The sequence below is a fragment of the Pollicipes pollicipes genome, unplaced genomic scaffold (genome assembly GCF_011947565.3).
Source record: "Pollicipes pollicipes isolate AB1234 unplaced genomic scaffold, Ppol_2.1 Scaffold_4740;HRSCAF=5597_pilon_pilon_pilon, whole genome shotgun sequence".
Classification (NCBI taxonomy): Eukaryota; Metazoa; Arthropoda; class Thecostraca; order Pollicipedomorpha; family Pollicipedidae; genus Pollicipes; species Pollicipes pollicipes.
This window is the reverse complement of record NW_023596545.1, coordinates 42,939,124-42,966,629: the sequence shown is the minus strand read 5'-3', so window position 1 is coordinate 42,966,629 and position 27,506 is coordinate 42,939,124. Positions and strand designations below refer to the sequence as shown.

The 27,506-nt window shown below is 63.2% G+C and overlaps 1 protein-coding gene across 1 annotated transcript in view; it reads right to left on the bottom strand.

The window, feature by feature from the left end:
• LOC119098416 (talin-2-like) overlaps positions 1 to 27,506 on the bottom strand; it is a 70,966-nt gene that overhangs the window by 26,474 nt on the left and 16,986 nt on the right. Inside the window, 13 exon segments of the mRNA XM_037221332.1 lie at positions 1,281 to 1,422; positions 1,771 to 1,914; positions 2,676 to 2,764; positions 3,222 to 3,313; positions 3,567 to 3,744; positions 5,419 to 5,575; positions 6,088 to 6,256; positions 7,034 to 7,161; positions 7,876 to 8,018; positions 10,688 to 10,861; positions 11,401 to 11,530; positions 14,539 to 14,636; positions 14,954 to 15,096. Coding sequence (XP_037077227.1) covers positions 1,281 to 1,422; positions 1,771 to 1,914; positions 2,676 to 2,764; positions 3,222 to 3,313; positions 3,567 to 3,744; positions 5,419 to 5,575; positions 6,088 to 6,256; positions 7,034 to 7,161; positions 7,876 to 8,018; positions 10,688 to 10,861; positions 11,401 to 11,530; positions 14,539 to 14,636; positions 14,954 to 15,089 — 1,780 coding nt within the window. The 5' untranslated portion in view covers positions 15,090 to 15,096.

Here is a 27,506-nt window from a genome sequence, read left to right as displayed (position 1 = left end):
GCCTCCGTCTCTCTGCGGTAACACCACACGAGCGTACGGCACAAGTGGCGAGGCATCACATCGCGATGCAGCCTCCTCAGCGCTCCCCGCGCGCTCGGCGCCCTGCGGCCGACCCGGCGGTTAGCCGAGGTTCGGCGCGCGCCGCTCCTGCAGGCGGCGCCACGCCCAGAGCAGCGCCAGCGTCAGCAGGCAGAGCGCCGCCACGGCCAACAGCGAGCCGTGCAGACCGAGCGCGGCGCGCAGCGGGCCGGCCGGCGGCGGCAGCGGGCGGCGTGCAGCCAGCCGCCGCCGCCGCCGCCGCCGGCACCGGCCGCCAGCGGAGCGCGCGCGGCTCCACGTCCGTGAAGCGCATCACCAGCCGGCTCTCGACCCAGGCCAGCTCCTCAGCCTCCTCGTCGATCCAGAGCCGGCCCTGGCTGGCGCTGTGGGCGCGTACGGCTGACGGCGCGCCGCCGCTGCCGCCGCCGCGGCCCGTGGCGCCGCCGCTCGGCTGCAGCCGATCCTCCTGCATGCGCATGGCCTCGGCCAGCACGCGGCGCGCCAGCTCGTTGGAGCGTCCCCAGTCGTCCGGGCCGAGTCCGGCGCACAGCGCTGAGGCGGCGCCAGACGCCGTCTCCGGCCCGGCGCGACCCGAGCCCACCCTCCGGCGCCGCGCCGCGCCGCCACCCCGGCCGCCGGATCTCACGCCGTCCGTCCGCGCGCGCCCACCGCCGTCCAGCTCGTCAGCGCAACGTTTCGTAGCCCGATCTGCTGGCGGCGAGTTCGAACGCAAGCCGGTGGCAGAGGCGTCGTCCGGCCCAGAAGAACGACCGGCGCCCTGCGCCGCTGGCCCTGGTCCTGACTGGCTCTCCATGTCGCGTTGCAAGACATCAACCTGGCCGGTATCGCGCCGGTATGCCGGCGGCGACGCCTGCAGCCCGTCCAATGTTTGCTCAGCGTCACTGGAGCTCAGCCTGTCGTCCCCCAGCCGACACTCCCACTCCGCCCCTTGCGACGTCTCCCACTCCATGACATCCTCCCAGCGCCAACCCTGCTGCCAGCCATTCCTCGCCTCCTCCTCCGCGCCCCCCGCCGCCCTCCAGCCCACCACTCAGCGGCGGGCTCGACACCGACCCGGGCGCGAGCGCTCCGGCCTTCTCTAGAGAGCCTCCCTCCGCCGGCGCTCCGGCCGCCACAGCACCGCCGGCCGCGTGAGCGCCCTGCCGGCGGCGCGCCGCCGCCGCCGCCGCCCCGGCGGCCGGAGCGGCGCCACCCCCGGCCGGGGGCGGCCGGCCACGTACCGACGGCGGTGTGGTCCACCTCCTCCTGCGGCCCGGACGTGAGCGTCACCACCTGGGCTGTGGCCGCGTTCATCGCCGCCAGCTGCGACGACACGCTCTGCTTGTTGGTGTCCATGGTGGTCTCCTTCCACTTGAGCGACGTCTGCCGGCAGTGGGGGCGAAGTCAGGCGAAGGCGCGGCACTGCCCGCGACAGCAGCCGCGCACAGACGTCAGGCGAGCCAACCAGCGGCCAACAACACCGGACAATCACTGACATGTCTCAGACACGTGACAAACAACAAACGCCGCACGTAAGTGCCGAGGACAGAGCTACGACTGGGATGGAAACGAAACATGTCCTCTTCCAGGCGGCCTAGCCCTCACAGCAGGAGAAGCATCCACAAACGGCCTCCGAGTCGTTCATTATTTCGGCAGCAGGACGCGGGTGGAGGCTGGGCTGCAGCCACCTGCCGCCTGCCGCGCCCCAGCGCCGGCGCCGAGGCCACTGACCGGGTCCGTGCCGAGCTCGGGGAACTGCATGCGCGTGTCGAGCTGGCGGCGCGCCGAGTCGATCGCCTCGTGGCCGACCACGATGGTGTTGACCAGCGCCCGCTGCGGCTCCGACCCCACCGACGTGATCTGCGGCTGCTGCGCCTGCGGCCACCGCGCCCGCCGCCGGTCAGGTCAGGTCGGGTCAGGTCGGGTCAGGCGGCGCACGGGCGGGCATCGCGCGAGCACGGTCAGCGCCGGAACAGACGGCCCCTCCCCCCCCCCCTCCCCGACGACGCCAGCGTCGGGCGCCGTGCCGACTGACAACAGAGACCAGAATCGGTCGCGATGAGAATCGTGATGGGCGATATCCCGAGTACCAAGCATTCATGCACACATAATACGCAAACAAAGCTCGGCTGACATACCTCCCTCCACGTGGCATATCTCCACATGCACGACCGTGGTGGGCATGCGACGAACTTAACCGTATAAAAACAAATCAATAAAACAACTGGTCGCCGTAACGACGCTAACTGATCCATTTATCGTAACCACATGCACTGACACGAGCAGAAATCCGACATTTATTTATGTACCTACACATATCCTAAAGAAGTATCCTTTGGACGCTTGAAAGAGGAGAACACGGCATTACTGGGCGGACCGGCGACGCGAGCGGCCCGGCCTCGCCTCGCCTCGCGTCCGACGGGCCGGCACCAGACACAGGCGGCCCGGGCGGAGGGCGCCGCGCCGCCGGCCGGCCTTCCATGAGAACCCCTCCGGCCGCGCTCCGCCGGCTCCGCGGGCCGTCCGACACCTCGTTACACACCGCAGCATGGGCTGCTTTATTGGCTCGGCCGGGAGGCGGCGGCCGTCCGCCCGGCCGCGGCGGGGACGGGCGGCCCACGCGGGCGCGCGCTTACCATGGGCGGGGCGTGCGCCAGGTTCACCTGGCCGCGCATGGTGCCGTGTTGCGCGCCGCCCATGTGGCCCGTGCCGATGACGTTGGGTCCTGGGTCGGGGGCAGAGCGGGGGCCGGTCAGCCGGGAGGGTTCGCGCTGCCCCGGGGGCGGCAACCGGCCACCGGCGACCGGCGACCGGCGACCGGCGACCGGCGACCGGCGACCGGCGACCGCGACCGGCGACCGGCGACCGGCGACCGGCGACCGCGGGGCCAGCAGCGGCGACGAGACGAAGCAGGCCAAGACCCGATGAAACAGCCCACGAAGCAAATGAACCAGGCGCGACCGAACCGAGTCTGTCGAGAGCCAACTGAACCATGCGGGTGCTTTTCTGAGCCGAACGTGCCCCAACATAACGGGTGTTGTCTAAACTGCATCGGGCGTGGCTCCCCAACTGAAGCGAAAACTGAACTGGGCGTAGCCCAACAAAAGTGAGCGCACTGTGTGAACGGAACCAGGCGTGGGTAGCCCCGCCGACCGGCAGCGGAACAGCCGTGCGGCGCTCACCCGTGTCGCCGGTGCGCAGCACGCCCGGCTTCGACAGCGAGTCCTCTTCTACCTTAGTGATCTTCGTCATCCCCTGCTGGATGATGGTGGCCCTGGCGGACGGCGGGGAGGGGGCGGCTCAGCACGGCTGGCGCCACGAACGGCACCGACGACACCACCAGACGGAGACAGACACAGGGCCGCCTGAACACACCAAACCTCCCCGCTCCCCGCAGAGACCGATGCCAGATCGTCCGTGGCGGTGGCCAGATGATGATGACTGGGGCTTTGGGGCGCACCAACCACGATGGTCGTGGTGGCATCAGGGCGAGGAGGTAGGGGAGACGAAGCAGCGCCCCGACTCACTTGTTGGGCGACACAGACTCCTCCAACATGATGGCGTCGTCGTCCTTGTCGACACCCAGCCAGTCTTTGGACTTCTGCTTCTTCAGGATGATATCGATGTATCCGGCGATGAGCTGCGAGATCTGCTCCCCCTCCGTCGTCTGCACCGAGTAGTACTGATCTGTGTAGTCGCCAAAGTCTGCGACACGCAGAGGACCGTGTCACGGTCTGCCGGGCGACACACTCATCTCCCAAACAGACCCACACCCAACAAAGTCCTTGTTCATCCGTAGCACGCGACTGAGCCCCCTCAAATACAGGGACTGAACATGAAAAGATCCAGACCATGCGACACACCGCCGGCGCGCAGTGCTCTGGCACTGCTGTCAAACAATGACGACGACATTCGACATTCCACTTTCGACGACTTTCCACATTGACTTCCACAATCCATTTTCGACGACTTTCCACATTCACTTCCACTTTCGACGCCGACATTCCACTTTCATTCGACGACTTCCGACGACATTCCATGCATGAGAGCACCGCAAAAAGCCGCTGTGCTACGATCAACACACGATGGCTGCTTCGCCTGCTCACTTCTCTAACGAACAATCTGTATCGCCACGTCGGCAGCAAAACCTCAGCGGCGTCTGAGACGACATCCTCTGGTGTTGTGTTCAGGCCCGCCATTGGCACAACGACCGATGACATCGCCGATACACTAAGGAAGTTCGCTTGTCATGTTAAAAACCGACGGTCGATCTGGTGCAGAATATTCTGCGAACCGCAGGTGCTGCCGTCGGCTGACGCCAGGCGAGTGGCAATACTTCATCACCGCCAACGCAAGCTGGGTCCAGAAATCGACACCTTTCTGGACTGGCATGTGTCTATCGATGTGCCTGGTGCGCGTCTTTCAGTACCACCATTGAGACTACATGACGTATGAGGATCTGCGCGGTGAGAATCCCAAAGCACTTACAAGTCATTTTGTTTGCCTATTTGAGCCTGAAAGTAAAGATAACCATAAATCCCGCGTAAAACGTTCCTGAATGCTTTCGATTCGTGATTTGGCGACCCGCGAAAACGTTAGTAACACACGTGGCGGGTTTTCAGCATTTGTGGCGTACCCCACACGAAAGCAGCCGCTATCTTAGCCCAGCTTCAGCCCCGGGGGACCGTCCGCCCGGCGCCGACCGCAGAGGCTGTGGATGCCCCAGCGGCCGCGTGCGTTAATGTCCGGGCGGCAGGCGCTATTGATTTCGGCTGGAGAGCAGCGGCAGCGGCGGCGGCGGCGGCCGCTGAGCTGCGTGGGAGCGCCGGCCGGCGCCAGTCTGTCCCGGCCGGAACGCCGCCGGCGGCCCCTGCAGACCGCCGGCCCCGGCGCCGGCGCCGACCGGCCGGCGCCAGCTCAAGCGCCGCGCCAGCCGCCGCACGGCCGGCCGGCGGCGGCGCGTGCGGCCCAGCCGCTTGCCGCCGCCCCGACCGCGTTTCACGACCCAATACGGGGCCGGGCGTAAGCTTCGAACGAGCGCACGAGCATTCACAAGCGGCCCGTTATTAGCGCTACAAAAGACGGCTTGCCACCGGCCGAAACGCTCCAACGGAGCGGCCGAGGTGAACGGCGCGCTCCAATCGATAGCCTGGAGCCGAGTCGGCGGGCTCTGCTGGCCGCGAACGCTCGGGCCGCGCCGGTGGCGGCGAAGCGGGGCCAGCACGCGGCTCGGGCGGCCGACTCACCGACGGGTGAGCAGCGAGACGGCGGACCGGCGCCCGCGGCTCCCCGCACCGCCGGCATGTCGCACCTTCCGGAACCGCTGCCCCCTCCTCCCTCCCCTCCCCCACGATCAGCCGACCGGCCGGCGACGCGTACCGAGTGTGAAGGTGTTGGGACTGGCCGCCCACCGACGCACGGTCGTCAGCGGCCACTCCTTCAGGATCTCCTTAGTCTTCTCGTCCAGCCGCAGCACCGCCTCTTTGGTGACGCCCAGCAGCCGGGGCACCAGCTTGTTGCGACCCTTCAGCTTCTCCTGCAGGGCGAGGGGCGGCGTCAGCGCGGGCCGAGGCGGGGATGCGCGGAGCGGAGGCGGGGATGCGCGGAGCGGAGGCGGGGGGCGGGCCGAGGCGCGGGGCGGGCCGAGGCGCGGGGCGGGCACAGGCGGCGCCGGCGGCTCAGCTACGGGCAACAGGACGGTGTCCGGCGCGCCAGCACCTGTCGCGCCACTTCGCAGCGGACGACCAGGGGCCGCACCCAGGCCGCATGCAGGCGCCTCACACAGCGAAATACCAGGTGTGTGGTGCGCGCCGGCGAGCCGATAAACCACGTGACACAAAATACACCCTCGGAAATATACTCACTGGACCAGTGTACGAAAACGCTTCGAAACACACAGCAGCACACAAATACTTTTCATTTGTACTGCATGTTGCTGACTTATCCCCACGTCACGTACTATTCAACATTTTGCTGGGTTCCTGGCGCCCTCAGTTACAGTGCCGATCCAAGCGACGTGGCCACATCACCGTAGATCAATGGGCCTACCTTGACTAAAAAGAAGCTGACGCCATAAGTAGGCAGATCCCGCGCCTCCTTCACATACTGGACTTTGGCGTCCAGCTCGTTCAGTTCGGAATAGTTCTTGTGCTCGTTGTAGATTTTCTTCTCAATACCCTTCGTCTTGACGTAATAGTGCGGCACGAACTCCCGAAGTCTGCCGGGTGGGAGAGAGACAGAGACGTAAGAATGCGGCACGAACTCCCGAAGTCTGCCGGGGTGGGAGAGATGACGTAATAGTGCGGCACGAACTCCCGAAGTCTGCCGGGTGGGATGGGAGAGAGATGACGTAATAGTGCGGCACAAACTCCCGAAGTCTGCCGGGTGGGAGAGAGAGGGAGACGTAAGAGTGGGCCATTAACTCCCGAAGTCCGCCGGGGTGGGAGAGAGATGACGTAATAGTGCGGCACGAACCCCCGAAGTCTGCCGGGTGGGAGAGAGAGAGAGAGAGATGTAATAGTGCGGCACGAACTCCCGAAGCCTGCCGGGTGGGAGAGAGATGACGTAATAGTGCGGCACGAACCCCCGAAGTCTACCGGGTGGGAGAGAAAGAGAGAGAGAGACGTTGGCGAGCGTACAGCAGCGGCCGACGACAGCAGCTCCGAGTCCAGTGACCCCCACCATGCCGTCCATTGATCAGTCGAGTTTCCACGGACCGCGACCACGTGGTCATATCGCGCCCAGAAAACCATACTATTCCCGGACAGAACGGCCACATTGGAAGACTTGAGATCAGGATTTGAGCTTAAGGGCGCTTCGAACGCTCGGACTTATAACATCCCGGCAGTCGCATTTCACGGAAGTGATATCTCCGTCTGGACGAGACCGGTCTCGAAAAGGCCGCCGAGACCTGGAGAGGGCCGGGACCGACTGAAACATAGCCCGGTCGCCGCCAGGCCTCCACAATCGAAGAGCTGCGGCTGGGCGTACTCACTCGAGAAAGCCGGTCTTGTGCTTGTCCGGCTGGTAGGCGCCGAACTGGATCTGACACTGGATGCCGGCGAACTGGCACGCCTTCTGCTCCGTCACCGGGTGCGTACCGTTCAGGATAGCGTCGCGAGCCTGCCGGGGGGGACGGGGGGGGGGGGGGCGGGGTTAGTCAGCGGGACACGGCACAGCGACCGCCGGCGGATCCGTCTTGCACACGCCATTGGCGCTTAACGGCGCGTCGGTTTGAATGGAGCGGCGCATTGCGTAGCGATGCGGCCGGCCCAGCCAGGCGTACCGTCGGATAGGCCGACGCCGAGGCGCCGCCCTGTCCCAGGGCGGCGGAGAGCACGCTCTGGTGGCGTTCGGCCCGCTCCGCGAGGCGTGCCGTCCGACAGGCCGACGCCGAGGCGCCGCTCTGTTCTGGGGCGGCAGGGAGCACGTCCTGGTGGCGTTCGGCACGCTCCGCGAGGCGTGCCGTCCGACAGGCCGACGGCGAGGCGCCGCTCTGTTCCGGAGTGGCGGGGAGCACGCCCTGGCGACGCCCAGGCCGGGCCCACCGGCCGCCGACTACAGGACCGCTTTCAGGTATCGCGTCGCACTAACGTCACCTATTGCGAACCCCCAGCAGAGTGAACGCCCAACACTGACCCGATGAGGCGTTTCCAGGCTTTGGATGGGACAGCTACAGACAAACAGCGATAAACGAAATCGCCTGCAAAAACACAGCCGACGTCTGGGGCTCGCCGTCCGTGAAGCCCACCAGCTGCCTTCAGGCGGCTTGCAGAGCCGCGAAGGGCGCCCTGTCTCGGCGCGTCCCTGCGCGCCGGGCCGGCCGCATTCGCTCACCTGCACGTAGAGCAGGTTCAGCTGCACCGGGTCGCGGCCGTCGATGTTCTGGTCAGAGAAGAAGAACTTGCGCCGCAGCAGCAGCGTCTCGTTCTCGTCGACGCCCTGCTCGCGCAGCGTCTTGCTGTGGTCGACCCAGCCGACTGCGGCACAAGCGGCGGCTGTGAGACGCCGGCGCCGCGCCGCCCAACGCATGCGCCGCCGGCCAGCACGCGCGGCGCGTACCGGAGCGTGCGACACGGCCTGCTGAGAGGCGGCATACGCTCGCCTCTGGACGATCGCTTGGTGGCGTCTCCGGCGGAAATGGGAACGCGCGACAAGAAGCTCGCGTCTGTGCGAACACAAACTTAAGAAGATTAAAACAGGGCGGATTACCACGAGGCACGGGAGACTTTACAGACGCCCATAATTACAGATATCACCCCGCGCTGACACTAAACTGGACACAAATTGGCACACACAATCCAGACGCAAAGAACGAAATGAAGAAGAACGTCGCGCCAGGCGCTATCTCCGCGTCCATCAGCACTAAGTCAGTGGCCGCCTGTTAACTCAGACACAGCGCAGCCCTCTGAAGTCATACTCTGCGTTATCTGCGCTATTTGAAACGACAGCCGCGCACGCTAACAATTTCAGGGCGCGGCCAATCGACAACTTCCACTTCGATTTAATCGCTGTCCTGCCAGACAATGACCACTCGCTAGCCTGCCGCACGTCTTTTTAGATCTAGTGACTGACCACAGTGAAAGCCCGGCACAGGCTTCCTTCCAAACCAACCACACAGGAATATCGCGATAGCCAAACACACCGCACTAGTTTAAACCAACAGAGTTTCTCGAGTTACAGCCAACAAACACGTATGGAAAACAGGGGGAGGGGTGCATTCTTTGTCCTCCACCCTATCCACCCAGTAAGTGCATAAAGTATCTAATTTTTCCAGCCCATAGCTTTCGGCGTCACGTTTAACCACAAGTAATTCTGGTCATCACGTGACCGGACCTGTTTGTGCAGAGATGCGACGCTGAATCTTACTAAGCTGAAAACAAGTTGTTTCATGTAACTGCTGAGTGGGTACAGCCACACCCCATTTTTCCTATTTCATTTTGACGATTTTGTGACATGAATTGTTTGCTTAAGTCGTAAGGATCTTAGTCTCCCACACGCACAGATTGCTGCGCAACACTGGCCCCATAACTCAGATGGCATGGACAAACCCCACATACGTCTCCGAGCACTCTGTATCGCCATGCGCTGCACGCTCACGCCGACACGCAAACCACTACGCCACGGGGGTGGCAAGTACACGCGCTTTTCATATCCCGAAACTCCTCTAGTCCACTCCCGTCAGGCACAACTTCTCCCATAATCTGTATTTGAGGGGTGCATTTGACATCATACTCCCACTGATCTGAAAGCCTTAAGAAGACTTCCTTGACCACTCCATTGCCGTGTTTAACTACGACCGTCGGCCTTCCAACATGGAGCGCTTCCTCACGACGCCCATGAAATGAGCGGGCAAACCGTGTCCGATCTCAGCGCGTGCACAGCACACGCCACCTCGAACATCATCCGTTTGACTCACGCCAACGACCAGCACTCTATCGATCCTTCCCAGATCCCCGTGGGTCCGCTCCTGACTGCACCAGCGGCCACCGCCCCTCGCATCAGACAAGCGAGAGGCCGAGCCCCCCAGTCGGGCCAGCACCCGCTCGTCCGCTGGCCGCCACCCGCACCTGGACTCCCAGCCGCACAGCCGCATCGTCAGATCGCGGCTGGCCGATTATAAAAGGAGGAATGGCGTGGGAGGGGCGTGGCCGGCGGTCGTCAGCGGCAGGCTGGCGGACCATCACCGGCCGGCCACGGCCGTGTCGGCGGCGCCGCTCTGGTCCCGCCGCCGGCCGGCCAGACGCGCGGGACCAGGCGGTCAAGCGCGGGAGGGCGATCGGGAGACGCGGGCACTGGCACAGCGTGGGGACCGGAGGGCCGGGCAGATCGGGGCGGCGTGGCGATCAAGGAAACACCGGGACTTGGGGAGGGGGGGGGGGGTTTAAAGAAGACCGATGGGTCGCATGGAGCGTGGAGATCGGGGGACGTAATGCTTAGAAGAGACGCAGGAAACAGAAGAGACAGAGGGATCAGGGGGACCAAGGGAGACGCCTGAGACCGTAAGACATGATACGAACAGGAAGGAGTAAAAGGCCGGCAGATGGTATAAAATACAAAAGCATTCCGGAATAATTCCCGTCCATCAACCCACAATCATGCATTCACACGGTAGTACGTACACATGAATAAATGAATGAATATATGAATACATAGATAAATGCGAAAATAAAGATGTCGGCAGCAGTCTGAGTATGGCAAAAGGTTACAAAATGGGATACGATGTTATAAACCCTTAACCACTCTCACATCCTCTTCATTTACGCCCCAACAGTAAGACCGTCTGCTCAAAAGGGCCGCCCTACCGAAAGTTCATCCGCTTGACATCATCCGCTTGACAGAGGAAATCGAGCCCAGGGTCCCTGCGAAAGCCTGCCTGTCTGCGAAAATGGGTACTTCACACAGCGAGCCTGGGCCCAAAGAAAAGGGAGCAGAAGAAAAAAAAAAAAAAAAATGCAAAAAAAAAAAAAAAAAAAGAAAAAAAAAAAAAAAAAAAAAAAAAAAAACAAAAAAAAAAAAAAAAAAAAAAAAAAAAAAAGAAAAAAAAAAAAAAAAAAAAAAACAAAACAAAAACAGCCTCCTTCCCCACCCCCATCCCCCCCCCCCCCCCCCCCCCCCCCCCCCCCCCCCCCCCACAGCCGACACTCACGTTCGTCATCGGTCTTCAGCTTCTTCTTGAGCGACTCCATCTTGGCATCCACAGCCCGGTCATCGGAGGCCTTCTTGCGGCGCAGAGTCAGTGTGCCGAAGTTGGGTTTGACGTTCTCCTGCTCCTCCGTCTCCTTCTCGCGGATCAGCGAGTATTCCTCGTGGTTGATGATGCCTGCCACCGGCGGTGTGAGGTCAGCAGCGCCAGCAAGCCGCCGACAGGGGCCGCAGCCGAACGCCGCACCACACGCCGAGTCCGTGGCACCGCCACACCGCCACAGCACGCCTCTATACTCGCCACCAATCCAACAGCGGGAGGAGCTGCACTGCTCCAGCGGAATGCGGCCGCATCCAGGCGTTACAGAATAACAACACTGGGCCTATGGCGACGCACGAAAAAAACCAGCCTCGTAAAACCCATCGACACTGCCGACCTCTTTGGCGCACTATCGCTTACGGCAGCGCTCCGAACACCAAACACCGCCCGCGGCTGACCGGGACGGACGGGCATACGGCGGCACCGGCGGCGGCACGTCACATGGCGGCGCCAGCGTGGCCCGCTTCCGGGCCGGCGAGCAATCAGCGGCTCGCCCGTCGGGCGCCGGCAGCGCATGAATGAAGGCGGCGCGGTGCGGCGCCCGGCGCCAGGGTGGCGCCGGGCGGGCATCGATCGAGCCGGCGTCGCCGCCGCCGGCGCTGCCTCCGGCCACTCACCGATCTTGGTGCAGATCGTCACCATCAGGTTGCTGACGATCTGCGAGTCGTCGACCAGCATGGTCTTGACGGTGCCGTCCAGCATGCGCACGCGCAGCGGGCGCAGCTTCTTGCGGTACTCGATCACATCCTGTGGCCAGGGCGAGCGCGGCGCGTCAGTGGCGGCCGGCGTGGCACGGACGGGACCGGCGGCCCGCGCCGCTGCCCAGGCTCACCCCGGAGCGGGCGTCGGGCAGCAAGGGTGCGAGGGTACGCTGGCCCGTGACCAGGGACGGGCCGCCGCGGCCCAGCATCGGCGGAGCTGGCTCTTGGGGCGGCTCCCGACGTCGGAGCTGGCGGCCACCGGCCAGAGACAGCGACCGTGACCAGCGCCGGCCTTCGAGCCGTCCACCGGCCGCCGGGACACGACAGAGGCCACCTGACACGGCTGCAGCAGCCCGAGCACGGCTCCCGCCGGCGGCGCACACAGCGACAGAGGGCAGGCTGTCTGGACATCTGAACATCGCAAGATACGGCGGAGGCCACCTGACACGGCTGCAGCTGCCGGAGCACGGCGCCCGCCGGCGGCGCACGCGATGACAGGGGGCAGGACGTCTGGACACCTCAACATCGCAAGACATCCGGTCAAACACTAGCGGTCTCGTCACCACCCTGCTCACGCCGCCTGAGCAGGCTGTGTTCCTGTCTCGGTCCGGGTCCTCACAGCACACGCACACGCACACGCGCGTGCACGGCACGCCCACAGCTGCGGACACCACCTGTGGCCGCCGCGGTCAGCAGCGCCGCTGGCGTGGCCGCCGGCGGCGGCGGCCGGGTCGACAGACCGGGATAAGCCAAACGGCGTCGGCAGGAAGCATTCAAGTCACGTCTCCGTAACCGGAGGAGAAGCGTAGTACTGCGGCCGTCCATTTACACAAGTTTGCGACGGACAAGGTTGCATCCAACACGTGCAGTTGCAAGTGGACTGACGGCGAAAATGCTTCATTCTCACAGGAAGCCGAAAATGACATGTGAAACCCCGATCAGGGTCCTCAGCGGGCAAATTTGGGTCGGCGAATCAGTCCGACTAAATGTGCGCCTGTTTTGTACGCCCTGAACAAGATACGTCAATTCAGGAAAAGTGGATATTTTCCCACATCGCAAGCTTAATGTAGCGCGCAGAGAACGAAAACAATATGTTTAGTCCCAGAACGGATAATTTGCATCGGCGCGCACCAAGTCAGGATATCTTACTGCTGCATAAACCCATCAACCCAATCATACATTGTCGCGAACTTTCATAGCGACAACGTCCGTGCAGAACTTGTTGAAATTAAAAAGGCCAAACAGCAAAGAAATAACGGACATTGTTAAGTACATGTTTTGTTATATGATGCCCAATAAAGAAGACAACTAAAAACAAATATGGTGCGATCACATGGATTCTCCTTTACCTGTCCCCCCTCCAGGCTGGCATCCAATTTAAAACAGGTGTGTGGCTGTGGCTATTTGTTGCCGTACTTGTGACCGTTGTTTTACGTTCTATTTGTTTTAAGCTTACGTCTCAGCATAGGGTTATCCAGACAAACCACAGCATTATTAAAAATGGGTTTCCAGCTGGCTTTCAGCTTTTGGTAACGATACAGGACTGAACAGACATTTACGAGCGAATTGAGAAGGCCAGCCCAACCGAAAACTGCAGACAGTCCGCCCAAAAGACGTCGGGTCACATGACATTACTAAAATACAATCCTACCAGCCTCAACGTAGTTGGAACAGAACAGCTTCGACAACAACAACAAAAACACACACACACGCTACTATCACTATCCCGGTCGGAAACAGCCTGAAAGTGAGAAATACAATGAGTGACAAGATAAACGAGAGCTGGCAAATCCCAGCAAAAAGATCCTCAAAAAGGACGGTTGATATCCGATGACAGACCAACGTGTTCCACCAGCCCCCGGTTGGACGCCCACCTTTCACACACCTCGATGCCTCGGCGGGAGCCTGGCGCGAGGGTGGGCCGCGCCACGCCCACCCCCACTCGGCCACACAAAGCGCCTGCTCATGTGCCGGAGGCAGCAGCGCCGGCGTCTTCCGCTCTGGAGCCGCGCTCGCTGCCGGCGGGGCGGGCTGGTCCGTGCGACCGCCGCGCCGGCCCCGCCCCCGCGCGTCACCGCCAGCGGACCGACCATGCTCTCAGGTCAGGTCGACTGGCGCGCGCCCCGCTCACAGTGCGTCGGCCGGGGCGACGGTGCAGCGCCGGCGCGCCGCCGCCTCGGGCGCCTGCCGCCCGGCCACTGAGCCGGCGGCCGGCCCGCCAGACTGGCGTCAACGTCGCCAGAGCGACTATCGATCTGCGCGCGGCCGCCGCCGCCGGCTCCCTCTCGGCCGCTCATCTCTTTGTAGTACATAAACCGGCGGCGGGGCGGCCACTGCCCCACCCGGCCCAGCGCGGCCCGGTCCGGCCGGGCGCGGCACTGCCGGCGCGGCACTGCCGACTGCCCAGGGAGGAGCTCAGGCGGCCAACACCGGCCGCCTCCCGGATGAGCGACACGGCCAGCACTGGGCGCTGGCAGGAGGAGCGGGGCGGCTGAGGCCGGCGGTGCGTGCCGCCTCTGACGTCCGTCGGCGCGTGCCGACGAGCGAACGCCGCCGACGCAGCCCGGCCGCCCGTGCGACGGGCGGCGCCGGCCGGCTCAGGGCGACCTCAGGTGGGCGCCGTCAGCCGGATGCCGACCGGTCGCCGGTCCGGCGGAGCGGACGCCACCGTGCTGGCCGCATTCCCACGGCGGGACGGGCTCCTAACATGGGGCTGGCGAGCCCCGACCGTCCGGCGACCCCAACGCTGTCCGCGCCGTCGACAGCGTTTGCACTGAGACTTGGATTAGTCAGATAAGAGACCGAGAGACGCTGGCCAGTTTCCGACAGCGCGTCACCACGATTCTCAGTCGCCGTGGGACATGACCGAAGCATCATCTGGGACCGGGGCTTTTGTCCCATTGTCAGGTTCACTGAAGACTCGTCCATTTTCCTTTCTCTTTTTCATTTTCCGGAACAGAACGACGCTTTCGTCAACCAACGCTTTCTCGTCTGCCGACATCAGCAGCGATGGTTCACGGCAGGTCTGAAACACTTCGTCTGGAAAAGACTCACCTCGCTTTTGAGAAGGTAGTACTCGAGGGTTCGTCCCGGCTCTAGCCAGAAGCCCTTCTTCGTCTCCTCGTCCCAGAAGAAGAGGCCGTAGTCTTTATCTGTCGGAATCGGCGCCCGTCAGAGGTCGTTTTAACAACGGCTTGTTGACGCTCGCCCGCCTGCTGAGGCGCTCATAAATTTCTGCATTCACGACCGGACCAGCGGCGGGCGGCTCCCCCGCCACGGACCAAGCGCGCGCGATCAATACGACGACAAACGACTTCGTTTACCGCCCCCTTCAGCGACTCAATTACACGATTGTTTTGTCTCCGGCGACCAATCGATGCTGGTTACGGTGTGCGAGCGTGCTTTGTGCGAGTGTGCCAGACTCCACGACACAACCTGGCGACATCAGCCCTGACTACCGATCACTTACGGTTGGTGATGTTGGTGGTGTCGGCTAGTCGCTCTCTGATCATGCGGCAGGCGTCCAGCACGGCCGTCTGCGGCTCGAACTGCATCGCCTTCACCACATTCTTCTCCTCGATGCGGACCCGCAACGTCAGCGACATCTCTGATCTGCGGACAGAAGCAGCGGTGCCGTCAGGGGCCGTTGCGGCGCTAGCTGCGGGGTGGGCGTGCCAGCCAGGGCGTCGCCGCCGCCATCCGATGGACGACGACCGCCGGCGGTCGGCGAACAGGCGTCTACACATGTTCGGCATCCACCAACAGAGCGCGGTACGCGCTCCCTGATTGGGGAAATCCCGCTGAGGCAGACGGCTCACCGGTCGGAAGCTACCCGTCACCGAAATCCCCCGGCACGCACGTGTGCCAGGTCCGGGGCATAAACAGAGCGGCATGCGTCAGCACCGACGCGAGCAGGTGCGCGGGGCACACGGCGTCAGCACCGCGCACTGCTGACCCGGCGGTCCCCGACCGAGCCGCGCTACCAGCCCGACCGACTGATGACGTCACGGCAGCGCCGGCGGCGGCCGCAGCGCCCGGCCGAGAGCCGGACCGGTCCGGCCGCCGCCGCCGGCAGATGTCGGAGCCGATCGCCGCGCCGCCCGCCGGAGACGGCCGCGGCGCGGCGGCGGTCCCCACGGGCCGACGATAGCCTCCTGCCGTCGCGGCGGCGGCGCTATCTCGGGACGTAGTCGGGACGCGGCCGCCGGCGCGCGCGGCGGCCGCTCCGCCGACCAGCGTCGTCCCTATCTAAATTGTATCGCGCCATTAAGCGTCGATGACCGGCGGTGCGGCACGTGCCCGACCGCCGCGCTCTGGGGCGAATTAGCCGGCCGGGCGGAGGCCGGCAAAGGACGGCCGCAATTGGCCGGCCGGTCGCCGGAGACCGGTCCTGCAGGCGCGTCGCGTCATCGGCGTCTGCCTCCTCTGCAGCCGAGGCGGGCGCCGCGCGACGGGCGCCCGGGCGCCGCCCGCTCGCCGGTCGCAGCGGTCACAGCGGCGACGCCGCGCCGCCCGGCTCAGTTCGCGCGTCGCTTGAGGAGGGGGCGTGCTCGCGTGCGGCGCCGCCGACAGCCGCACCGCAGTGTCACACTGCATGACGGCATCTCAGTGGCAAACAGGCCGATGTCTGTGTCACGCATCAATGTATATACACACGGGCCGGGAGACGCTGACCAATGGCCCAACGGCGTGCCAGTGAGGGTTGTCAGCGCCGGCGGCAGGGCAGGTCCACCGATCACCCCCGGCCGGCCGCTGGTGCAGCTGCGCCCTGATGCCCCGGGGATCCGTTCCCACACCTGTTATATCACACGCGAGGCCAGCCAAACATCACACGATTAAACTCCGACACGGCCATCCGTTCTGCTCGCCATCAGTCGACCGGTCCCGCGGCGGCGCTCGCTCGCCGCCCCATCGATCTTGCGTTGTAGCCGGCACCTGCGCCCCTCCCCCATCCGTCGGGACCCGGTGGCAGCCGTTGACCCGAGCGCGGCCGCCGACCACTCCGCCGAGCCGATCGCCCCCAGGCTGCGCGTGAGGGCCGCCCTCCAGCGGCCGCGACCTACCGTCCCGTGCCGTCGGGCGCCCCTCCGCGCCGCCGCCTGACGCCCAGCTCTCGCGGTGCACGCCGCCCCAGGATATATTTAAACGTCGGCACAAGGCGCGGCGGAGCGGCCAGTCGGCTGCCAGCCGGGCGGCCGGCCAGCCGCCCACCTGACTCAACCCGCGCGCGCTGAACACGCGCCTGACGGAGGCCGGTCCCAGGGCCAAACGGGCTCCATTGTGACTCATTCTGTCCGTGCTCGTTCTGCTGTGCTCTGTCGTGTTGTCCGATGCATAATGGCGCCGTAGCCTCCTCGGACGCTACTCCCTCCGTCAGTGCTCTCTGTCTGGTCTCCCTTGTCAGGTCACCCTCTGTCCGGTCTCCCTTGTCCGGTCTCCCTTGTCGGGTCACCTTCTGTACGGTCTCCCTTGTCGGGTCGATCTCTGTCCGGTCTCCCTCGTCGGGTCGGCCTCTGTCCGGTCTACCTTGTCGGGTCGCTCTGTCCGATCACGCTCGTCGGATCCTGTCTCCCTCGTTGGGTCGCCGTCTGTCCGGTGTCCCTGTCGGGTCGCTCTCTGTCCGGTCTCCCTTGTCGGGTTGCTCTCCGTCCGGTCTCCCTTGTCGGGTCACTCTCTGTCCGGTCTCCCTCGTCGGGTCGCCGTCTGTCCGGTCTCCCTTGTCGGGTCGCTCTTTGTCCGGTCTCGTTTGTCGGGTCGCCGTCTGCACGGTCTCCCTTGTCCGGTCGCCCTCGACGCGGCTCCCTCTGGCTCTACGTCAGCGCCGCCTCCTTTGTGAGAGCTAGCCCCGCTCCGCCGAGGAGGCTCCCTCCCGGCGCCGCGCGCCGCCCGCAGTCGGCGCGGCCGCCCACTCCCGAGCGGCAGCGTTATGGAGCTGTCGCCGGCTGGGCGGCGGCCGGCACGCGCCCCTCCCATTGTCATCGGTGGCGCTTCCGTCCCATTTGGCCGGCGCGGCCGGCTCGAGAGCGGCCCCTCGACGGACGCCGCCCTCGCCGCGCCCTGACATGTCGCCCGCTCGCCCGGCGACGGACGGCCGGCCAGACGACGGCGATGAAGAGCAATGACGCGGACGCGGCGGATCTTTACAGTCACACAGCGCCAATCGCCCGGCAGGCCGTGCGGCGCGCACTTAAAAGCCGCTTATCCACTGTAAAGCCCCCCCATAGGCGGACTAATGACGCGCACTGCGGGGGCGGCGATACGCCGTCGCAGCCTTTATGTCATTAGCACGGCGGTGGCGGCGGCGGCGGCCGGCCCAATTTGGCTAATGAGAGGTGACGGGGGCCGGGTCGCCGGTCAGACCGACGACATTGCGCATGTTCCGCAGCAACCAGACAAAGCCGCCGGGCCGGGAGTCTGGATAGGACGAGACTCAACATACCACGGGTCTTGGTGACGGGCCAACACGACCAGCACAGCGGGCCTACCACGCATGTTCCGCAGCAACCAGACAAAGCCGCCGGGCCGGGAGTCTGGATAGGACGAGACTCAACATACCACGGGTCTTGGTGACGGGCCAACACGACCAGCACAGCGGGCCTACCACGCATGTTCCGCAGCAACCAGACAAAGCCGCCGGGCCGGGAGTCTGGATGGGACGAGACTCAACATACCACGGGTCTTGGTGACGGGCCAGCACAGCGGGCCTACCACGCATGTTCCGCAGCAACCAGACAAAGCCGCCGGGCCGGGAGTCTGAATAGGACGAGACTCAACATACCACGGGTCTTGGTGACGGGCCAGCACAGCGGGCCTACCACGCATGTTCCCATCAGCAAGTAACGGCCTGGTGGCCCGTCCCTTCACAAACCCTCACACACAAACTCCCTCTCAAACCGCAAACCCTCACGTGCAGCTCACTGTAGCCCGTGACCTCGCTCAACTAACGGGAACAAGTCACCTCGGTCCTCAAAGGTCGTCCCGAGCGCCTGTCGTATGTGCTATCGAGGTCCGCGTCCGTGTGTTTACTTGGGCCGAGACTAATAGACCACGGGTGACACGGTTCGTGACGTAGCTGGAGCTCTGACTTAATGCTAGAGCAATGGCGCTGACGACGCGGCCGACCCTGGTCCCACATAATACAGAACGGCGGCGGTGAATGAAAAAAAAAACAGGACGGTTGGTCAGGCCTTGGTTGAAGATATAGAGGTGCTGAGTGTCAGTTTCGGATAAAAGGTCGCGCGGGGTCAATCGGACACGATTGATCTTAAGCCCCTCGATGTTTACATTTTAGGTTGCAGGCTGCATTTAATCCTCCATGTTGTTTGTTGACTGTCTCGGGACATGACTGCTGATGTCTCGCACGAGCCAGTGTCGCGCGCGTGACCATTCCGATCTTGCACTTCCTGCCATTTTGCACGTGGTCGTTTCAAACGTAGGGAAACGGATCCTTTCGTTTGATTCCTGTTCCGGGATGCGGATGTCTGTGTCTGTGCGTCTGTGTATTTTTTTGTCTGGCATGTAGGTCTGAAACTGGGGGCATTCTCTGCGTCCCAAGCTAATAAAAAAAAACAACAAAAGCAAGCACTCCGGCGGCTTTTGACAACATCAGCAATCTCACCAGCTGATAATTAATCAAAACGCAACGATGAAATACAATTAAACTTATAAAGATAAGGGAACACGACCAGGCACAGGTTGGCGTGCCGTGACTCATCACAGCCCGTGCGTGGGCGGACCAGTTTCCGCGAACGGAGACCGCTGGTGCCCTGGTGCTCCGGCTAATAGCGCCTCACACCGGCCGATAGCATCACAAATCGGCTGCAGTTCCGGCAGTTGGGCGGCTCGTATTTAATCGGCTTTAATGCCACGCCAATGCCGAACCGCGGGCCGTGGAGCCGACCCACCGAGCCGACAGGTCACACAGCTCAGCTTCCGGCCAGCGCCGGCCACCCACCGCTGGTCCCAGTCCGGGCTCCAGCGCCGGTCTCTGTACCAGTCTCGGTTTGGGTCTCTTCTCGGTCTCGGTATTGGTCTCGGTCTCGGTCTCGGTCTCGGTCTCGGTCTCGGTCTCGGTCTCGGTCTCGGTCACGGTCCCGGTTACGATGACTCTCAGTCCCGGTCCCGGTCTCAGTCTCGGTTCCAGTCCCGCTTCCGGTCTCGGTCGGGTCTCGGTCTCGCTGCCGGTCCTGGTTCGGTCCCGGTATCAGTCTCGGTCTCGGTCTTGGTCTCGGTCTCGGTCCCGGTCCCCGTCTCGGTCGCCGCCGGCCCTGGCTCGCCCAGCACGCGGCTCGTCACCTAACGACGGCCATTCATATGCAAACGTTTACATAACGGATCAGGCATTCAGGCGCGGTGGGGCGCGCCGAATACGCGAGAGCTGGGGACGGCAACGCACGCGCCGCCAGAAATCCGGCACCAATTAGCGCAGAGTGTTGGCGCGGGGGACAGCGGCCGCGGCCTGCTGAGGATGCCGGCGGCAGGGGCGGGCTGACACGGCCCGCGGTCCAGCCGGCGGTGGCGTCCGATCGTGGGGCCGCGACGGCTGAGGGGGGTCCGGGACAGGCGAGCTCACGCTCTGATGGGGGTCCGGGAAGGGCGATCTCACGCTCTGATACTGAGTCCGGGACGGGCGAGCTCACGCTCCGATGGGGAGTCCGGGACGGGTGAGCTCAGGCTCTGATGGGGAGTCCGGGACAGGCGAGCTCATGCTCTGATGGGGAGTCCGGGTCAGGCAAGCTCACGCTCTGATAGGGGGTCCGGGACAGGCGAGCTCACGCTCTGATGGGGAGTCCGGGAAAGGCGAGCTCGCGCTCTGATGGAGGGTCCGGGACGGGCGAGCTCACGCTCTGATGTAGCGCGGTCGGGGGGACCGTGCTGCCCTACCACGTGTCCCGCAGCAAAGGCAGCATTCTCTCCCGTGCCCAGCGGAAGTGATGGTGTATCACACCCTGACATAGGACGGCGGTGATATTTTGCGCTCTAGGGTGGGAAAGAAACGCCTCTGGTCAACTATAATGATAAAACATCACGCCTCGCCGCGGGAATGTGACGATGCTGTGTAATACGCGAATCGTCTATAACGCCTCACCACAGCACGGGTGGACTGCGCGCACTCCGTATGCACTCCGCTCACAGAAACGGCAGCGCGCCCTCCGCGCTCAGCGTCCGCCCCTCGGTCGCCGCGTGCAGGTGCACACGGCCGAAATCAAACCACTGGGGGTTAGACGCCACGTTCACCCGAGAATGCGCTCTACTTGGTGCTCCAGCCACGGCACTCCTGGCATGATGACGGAAACCGCCTGAGCACGTCTATTCAAAGGTCACAAGGCAGCTTTCAGTCAGAACAGATCTAAAACTAAAATGTTCTAGCTTAGTGTTAGTCTTCGGCGGCAATAATACGCTCTAAGTCCCTGTCCTAATGAAAGCGTCGCTATCAGTCACTCGCCTTCTCATGCGGCCCGAGCTGAAGCCCAAACTTTGCAAAATTACAGCGCTCCGGGCTAGGAAGGTCTCAGATGAATTAGGAGCATGCCGAACATGATACAACCCCTGCGCATGTGGAAGTGGCTCCAGTCCCTTACCGAGAACAAAATTAATGTGTTAAGTATTCTACGGATCAAACCAACTGACATCGTCATTGGCATCACGGCGTTAGACGCCCAACTTCACGGGAAATCGAAAAACGGCTAAAACAAAGCATACAGTCAATATCGTTGTCCTGGCACGTTAAGCAAATTGTCACCGAGTGGCTGTGCTTGAAAGGCAGAGCAAACAACCGCTGTTCCCTGGCTCATTTCAGATGTGACTGGTGCCCACTGTTCGGTTGCCAATGAACCAGCGTGAGCTCAGATTCATCCCTCACAAGTGCCGGCTCGGGCGACTCGCTGACCTTCCGGACAGACAGGTTGCCAGCTGTCGGGCGCGTGCCAAGCAATGTGCAATGTGGATAAAAACAGCGATGCATGTAAATACACATGAGGTGGGTTCAGCTCGCGCCTCCGCCCATGGAAAAGTGCTCACAACGAAAACCGGCCCAGTCACTTCCGTCGGCAGACACGCAGATAGCTGCTGTTGTCACCACTGACAGATAGATATATGTCGGCTTTGTGTGACTTTCTCTATGGTCCTAGGGAGAAATAGAACGCCCCGTCAGTCCAGCACACTCGCCTGGGGACACAGCAGCCCACTCCCGTAACCTGGCTTACCGTGGCGGAGCCGGCCGGGGCCCAGGTGGGTCACGTGAGGTCACGACAGGTCACGGAGACGCCAGACGCCCACATTTCGGCAGCGGGGACCCAGCGGCGGAGAGCGCGCGCTAGAGAAAGAACCCCGGAGCCGAGGCCCCCGGGCCACCAACACTGCGCATTCTTCTGCAGCCAATCAAAACCGGCGTCCGACTATCCGAAAACATGGGCCCGCCAGCCGCCGGCAAGAAGGGCCTATGGCCGTCGGTCGGCCGCCGGAGCCTGGGACGACCGCGGGCTGCCCCGGCCCGGCGCTGCTTGGGGATCGAGAGCACTCGAGGCACCGCTCCATACTCCGGGGCAAGACGCGGGCCTAGACAAGGTCGAGACGAAATCCTATCGGTTTCAAGTGCTTGCAATGTTCTTAGATCACGTAGGAGAGTAAGAAAGCCAGGCACGACTGCCCGTTTCAAATAAGCACAGAACACGGCACAGTGGGCATTCGAGCGTATATAACGGAAGTAATTGAGGCCATCATCGGTTCATTCGCATTTCGAGGGCAGCTGGCAACTTGCTGACGTAAGAAGAATAATAAGTTCAATAATTCCAGAAGGGAGCAGACGTTCTTGAAACCATTCCCAGCCAAATGCAGCAAATGCCGCGCTATTGCAGGAGATATCGCTTGCAACTGCTCAGAAGCAGGCTTGACGACACCCTCCAACAGACGCTATGAGAGTACTGACCGCCGCGGTCGCCGCCGGCGCGGCACGGCCTAAAATTACTTCAAACGGCGGTAACACAAGCTCGCCCCGCCCGCACAGTGCCGCCTCCGAGCCGTCAATATCTGCTGGAGCAAGCCACTTTAGCCGCACCGGGAGCCGGCGGGCAGACTCGCCGGGCTCGGACGCCACACGCCCGTCCCGCCGGCGGAGAGCGCTGTCTGGGGATGCCGCCGGGCGGGCAGCGGCAGCGCTGTCTGGGGATGCCGCCGGGCGGGCAGCGGCAGCGCTGTCTGGGGATGCCGCCGGGCGGGCAGCGGCAGCGCTGTCTGAGGATGCCGCCGGGCGGGCAGCGGCAGCGATGTCTGGGGATGCCGCCGGGCGAGCAGCGGCAGCGCTGTCTGAGGATGCCGCCGGGCGGGCAGCGGCAGCGCTGTCTGGGGATGCCGCCAAGCGAGCAGTGGGAGCGCTGTCTGAGGATGCCGCTGGGTCGGCAGCGGCAGCGCTGTCTGGGGATGCCGCCAGGCGAGCAGTGGGAGCGATGTCTGAGGATGCCGCTGGGTCGGCAGCGGCAGCGCTGTCTGGGGATGCCGCCGGGCGGGCAGCGGCAGCGCTGTCTGAGGATACCGCTGGGTCGGCAGCGGCAGCGCTGTCTGGGGATGCCGCCGGGCGGGCAGCGGCAGCGCTGTCTGAGGATACCGCTGGGGTCGGGGCGCGGGCGGGCAGCGGCAGCGCTGTCTGGGGGTGCCGCCGGGTCGGCAGCGGCAGCGTTGCCTGGGGTTGCCGCCGGGTCGGCAGCGGCAGCGCTGTCTGGGGTTGTCGCCGGGTCGGCAGCGGCAGCGCTGCCTGGGGATGCCGCCGGGTCGGCAGCGGCAGCGCTGTCTGGGGATGCCGCCGGGTCGGCAGCGGCAGCGCTGTCAGCGCCGTCTGGGGATGTCGCCAGACCCGACCGTCACAGGCACTGCGTCAGCCGGCCCGGCATCACAGGACCGCCACGGAGCTGACGAGCTGCTCCACCGGGGCGGACACGCCGTGGCGACACCTGGCGTGCGCGCCGGCTCGACCTTGGCTCGCGGGCCACGAGTCTGACCCTGCGCCACTATCCACCCACTACCCAAGCACGCTCAGACCGCGTGCCTCGCACCACGCCCAACGCTGAGCAGCGACAAACACCACCAGCCGCGGAGTGCGCCAGGCGAATGCTGACAGCATATGGATAACGCGACGGACACGGATAAGGCGGCGACGGAGAGACGCCGAGAGCGCGACAAGGTGTTTTGCCAATCCCGCAAAAGCACTGGGCTGTTATCGATCCGCTGGCTGCATGGCCCGCTCTAAAGTCGTGCGGGATTATTCAACTTGGAAGGCAGTGCGCACGCTGCGTTGCGCGCAATACGCAATTTGAGGAACCACGCGCGACTTGTGCGCTCACCTACAACTTCTCAATCTTAAAGAGAGCGTTCCACATTCGTACGGTGCTTTTTGAGTGAAATAGCCATCTTGAAGGTCGTTCGGCGCAGCTGACACTCAAGCTCTTCGTCAATTAGCCCTCTACGAATGTTGCGCAGGCGGACCAAGTTCGCCGCATGGCTTATGGTTTGTGGAATGGCAGGATTTCAATGAGGTTATTATGACGCCATGAATGCCAAGGCGAATGAAATAATCCCCCCCCCCCCATTTTCGCGGCGCGTAGCTCAGAAACTAAAGAGGTTTAAGTCTTAAGAATGGCAGGATTGTGAAGAACACCGAAAGGTGTGCAAGATGGCCGTTTTAGCTCAAACACCCACAGACGTGTGGAACACCCCTTTCAAAAGCATACCAAAATTCAAAGCGATCTTATCTCATCATATCTGATGCTTGCTTCAATATCTTGTGTGGAACACAGAAATATATACGGAACATTCCCTTCGGCTCGCCAAGAATTCGCAAGAATAATGATGAACCCTTCCCTATCAGCTCGCTTGAGTCTCTTCAGTGTCATGACCGTACGTGTTAGAACTATGCCAACTCCGCACACCTATTCCAATATCCGCTAGACTGTTTATTATAGCTGGCGGGCATTGTTTGCGTTGATTGTACCACACATCCTCGAAAGCTATCTGTCGCAGCTGATAGTGGTGTTTGTGTTTGTTCGGATCACGCCGTTCGTAGTATTGATAGCAAATGCGGCAGCATACGAAATCAAGGCGACGCCAAAGATAACAACGCGCTTCGCCAGGTATCCAATACAGCAGATCGTGCATGGACTACATTGGTGAGAGCTAGGCAAGCAAAGCACAGCATCGTCGCTCCTTTGCCACCTCCGCAATTCGGACTTCGCCGTCTGCGTCCGACCCCGACGAGTACTGCTTTTGTGGTTATGGTCACTATATGTCTTCGCCCATTTTCAGATGCCTCAAAAGTAAGGTCCAAACCATTTTGGCGCGCTTATAAACATACGGTACCGCCCCATTTACTCGCCATTTGGTTATCACGCTACACGAATTGACTGGAATTGGATAAAAGCTTGAAGAACAAAAACGGTGCGGTGTTTTGTAGTTTAGAAGGGTGCATTTACTTCTAAAATCACTTGGATCACTTCGAGATTTACATATTTTCATATTTTCATCAAGCGACAGTCATTATCGGTGGAAGAACCTTTCCGAAAACTTACAATGCACCGGCCAGACCCAATGATATAAGCTGACGCGAAATTTACCCCGGGCAAGCTGCTGAAAATGAAGACAATCTGGCAACCATTTTCTTGCAAAGGCCACTGACATCACTGGTCAGGCACGGTGATTACGAGATATTAGTTTCGATATCAGGAGTCCTGAAAATGACACAGGCCGAAATGTGTAAAACTCCATGTCACGAACATCCTGTTAAGTACTGTCCTAGTCATGTCCCGGAAAATACGTACGAGTATTCCCAGGACAGCGTGTTTTGGGCACAAACTGAACTATGCTCTGTGTTGCACACAAACATCCAGCCACGGGTGGGTTCCGGGAAGGGTACAGACATTTCAGTCCGTGCCAGTTCAGTTCACTTCGGTCCACAGTGCGCGTATGAACTGTTGGCCGCAATGAGCGGGGATCGGTGCCTGCCACTGAGGAGCGTTCTACTGCGCGGCGTTCGTTCGACCATCGCACGCCATCGCCACTCGAGCCACGGCAGTCACACGGCGGCCCACCTGCACCCGCCCGATCAGTGACAGCCCGCCCGCACTCGCCCGATCAGTGACAGCCCGCCCGCACTCGCCCGATCAGTGACAGCCCGCCCGCACTCGCCCGACCAGTGACAGCCCGCCCGCACTCGCCCGATCAGTGACAGCCCGCCCGCACTCGCCCGACCATGACAGCCCGCCCGCACTCGCCCGACCAGTGACAGCCCGCCCGCACTCGCCCCGACCAGTGACAGGCCCGCCCGCACTCGCCCCGACCAGTGACAGCCCGCCGCACTCGCCCCGATCAGTGACAGCCCGCCCGCACTCGCCCGACCAGTGACAGCCCGCCCGCACTCTGCCCGATCAGTGACAGGCCCGCCCGCACTCGCACGATCAGTGACAGCCCGCCCGCACTCGCCCGACCAGTGACAGCCCGCCCGCACTCGCCCCGATCAGTGACAGCCCCGCCCGCACTCGCCCGACCAGTGACAGCCCGCCCGCACTCGGCCACAGACCAGTGACAGCCCGCCCGCACTCGCCCGACCAGTGACAGCCCGCCCCCGCCACTCGCCCGACCAGTGACAGCCCGCCCGCACTCGCCCGATCAGTGACAGCCCGCCCGCACTCGCCCGACCAGTGACAGCCCGCCCGCACTCGCCCGACCAGTGACAGCCCGCCCGCACTCGCCCGATCAGTGACAGCCCGCCCGCACTCGCCCGACCAGTGACAGCCCGCCCGCACTCGCCCGATCAGTGACAGCCCGCCCGCACTCGCCCGATCAGTGACAGCCCGCCCGCACTCGCCCGACCAGTGACAGCCCGCCCGCACTCGCCCGACCAGTGACAGCCCGCCCGCACTCGCCCGACCAGTGACAGCCCGCCCGCACTCGCCCGATCAGTGACGGTCCGCCTGTACTCGCCCGACCAGTGACAGCCCGCCCGCACTCGCCCGATCAGTGACAGCCCGCCCGCACTCGCCCGATCAGTGACGGTCCGCCTGTACTCGCCCGATCAGTGACAGTCCGCCCACACTCGCCCGATCAGTGACAGCCCGCCTGCACGCGCCCTATCAGTGACAGCCCGCCCGCACTCGCCCGATCAGTGACGGTCCGCCTGTACTCGCCCGATCAGTGACAGCCCGCCCGCACTCGCCCGATCAGTGACAGCCCGCCCGCACTCGCCCGATCAGTGACGGTCCGCCTGTACTCGCCCGATCAGTGACAGTCCGCCTGCACCCGCCCGATCGGTGACGATCCGCCTGCACCCGCCCGACCAGTGACAGCCCGCCCGCACTCGCCCGATCAGTGACAGCCCGCCCGCACTCGCCCGATCAGTGACGGTCCGCCTGTACTCGCCCGATCAGTGACAGTCCGCCTGCACCCGCCCGATCAGTGACAGTCCGCCTGCACTCGCCCGATCAGTGACAGCCCGCCTGCACGCGCCCTATCAGTGACAGACTGTCTGCACTCGCCCGATCAGTGAAACTCTGCCCTCGCCCGATCAGTGACAGCCTGCCTGCACTGGTCCGATCAGTGACAGCCTGCCTGCACTCGCCGATCAGTGACAGCCTGCCTGCACTCGCTCGATCAGTAACAGTCCGCGTGCACTCGCCAGATCAGTGACAGCCCGCCTGTAGCCATCTGATGGGTGACAGCCGTCCGTGCCCGTGTCTGGCTCGCTCGCGGCGTGCGCTCCAGCCGACACTCGGAGGGACCGGCTGCAGCGTGGCCACTCCATCAGTGTCCAGCCGGCTTCGACGGTGCATTTCATTAGCACCGGGCGCCATCAGAAGGTGATCAGACCGGACCGCGCGCGCGGCGCCGTTAGTGCCGCGCCGGCAGCGCCGCTTGTGCTGCGGCGCAGCGGAGTCAAGAGCGGGCGCCCAGTCGGCCGCGCGTCATCTGATTACGCCGCCAGTGCCGCCGCCCCCCCGGGCCGCGCCCGCGCACCAATTGGATTAGCAAACATTTGATAT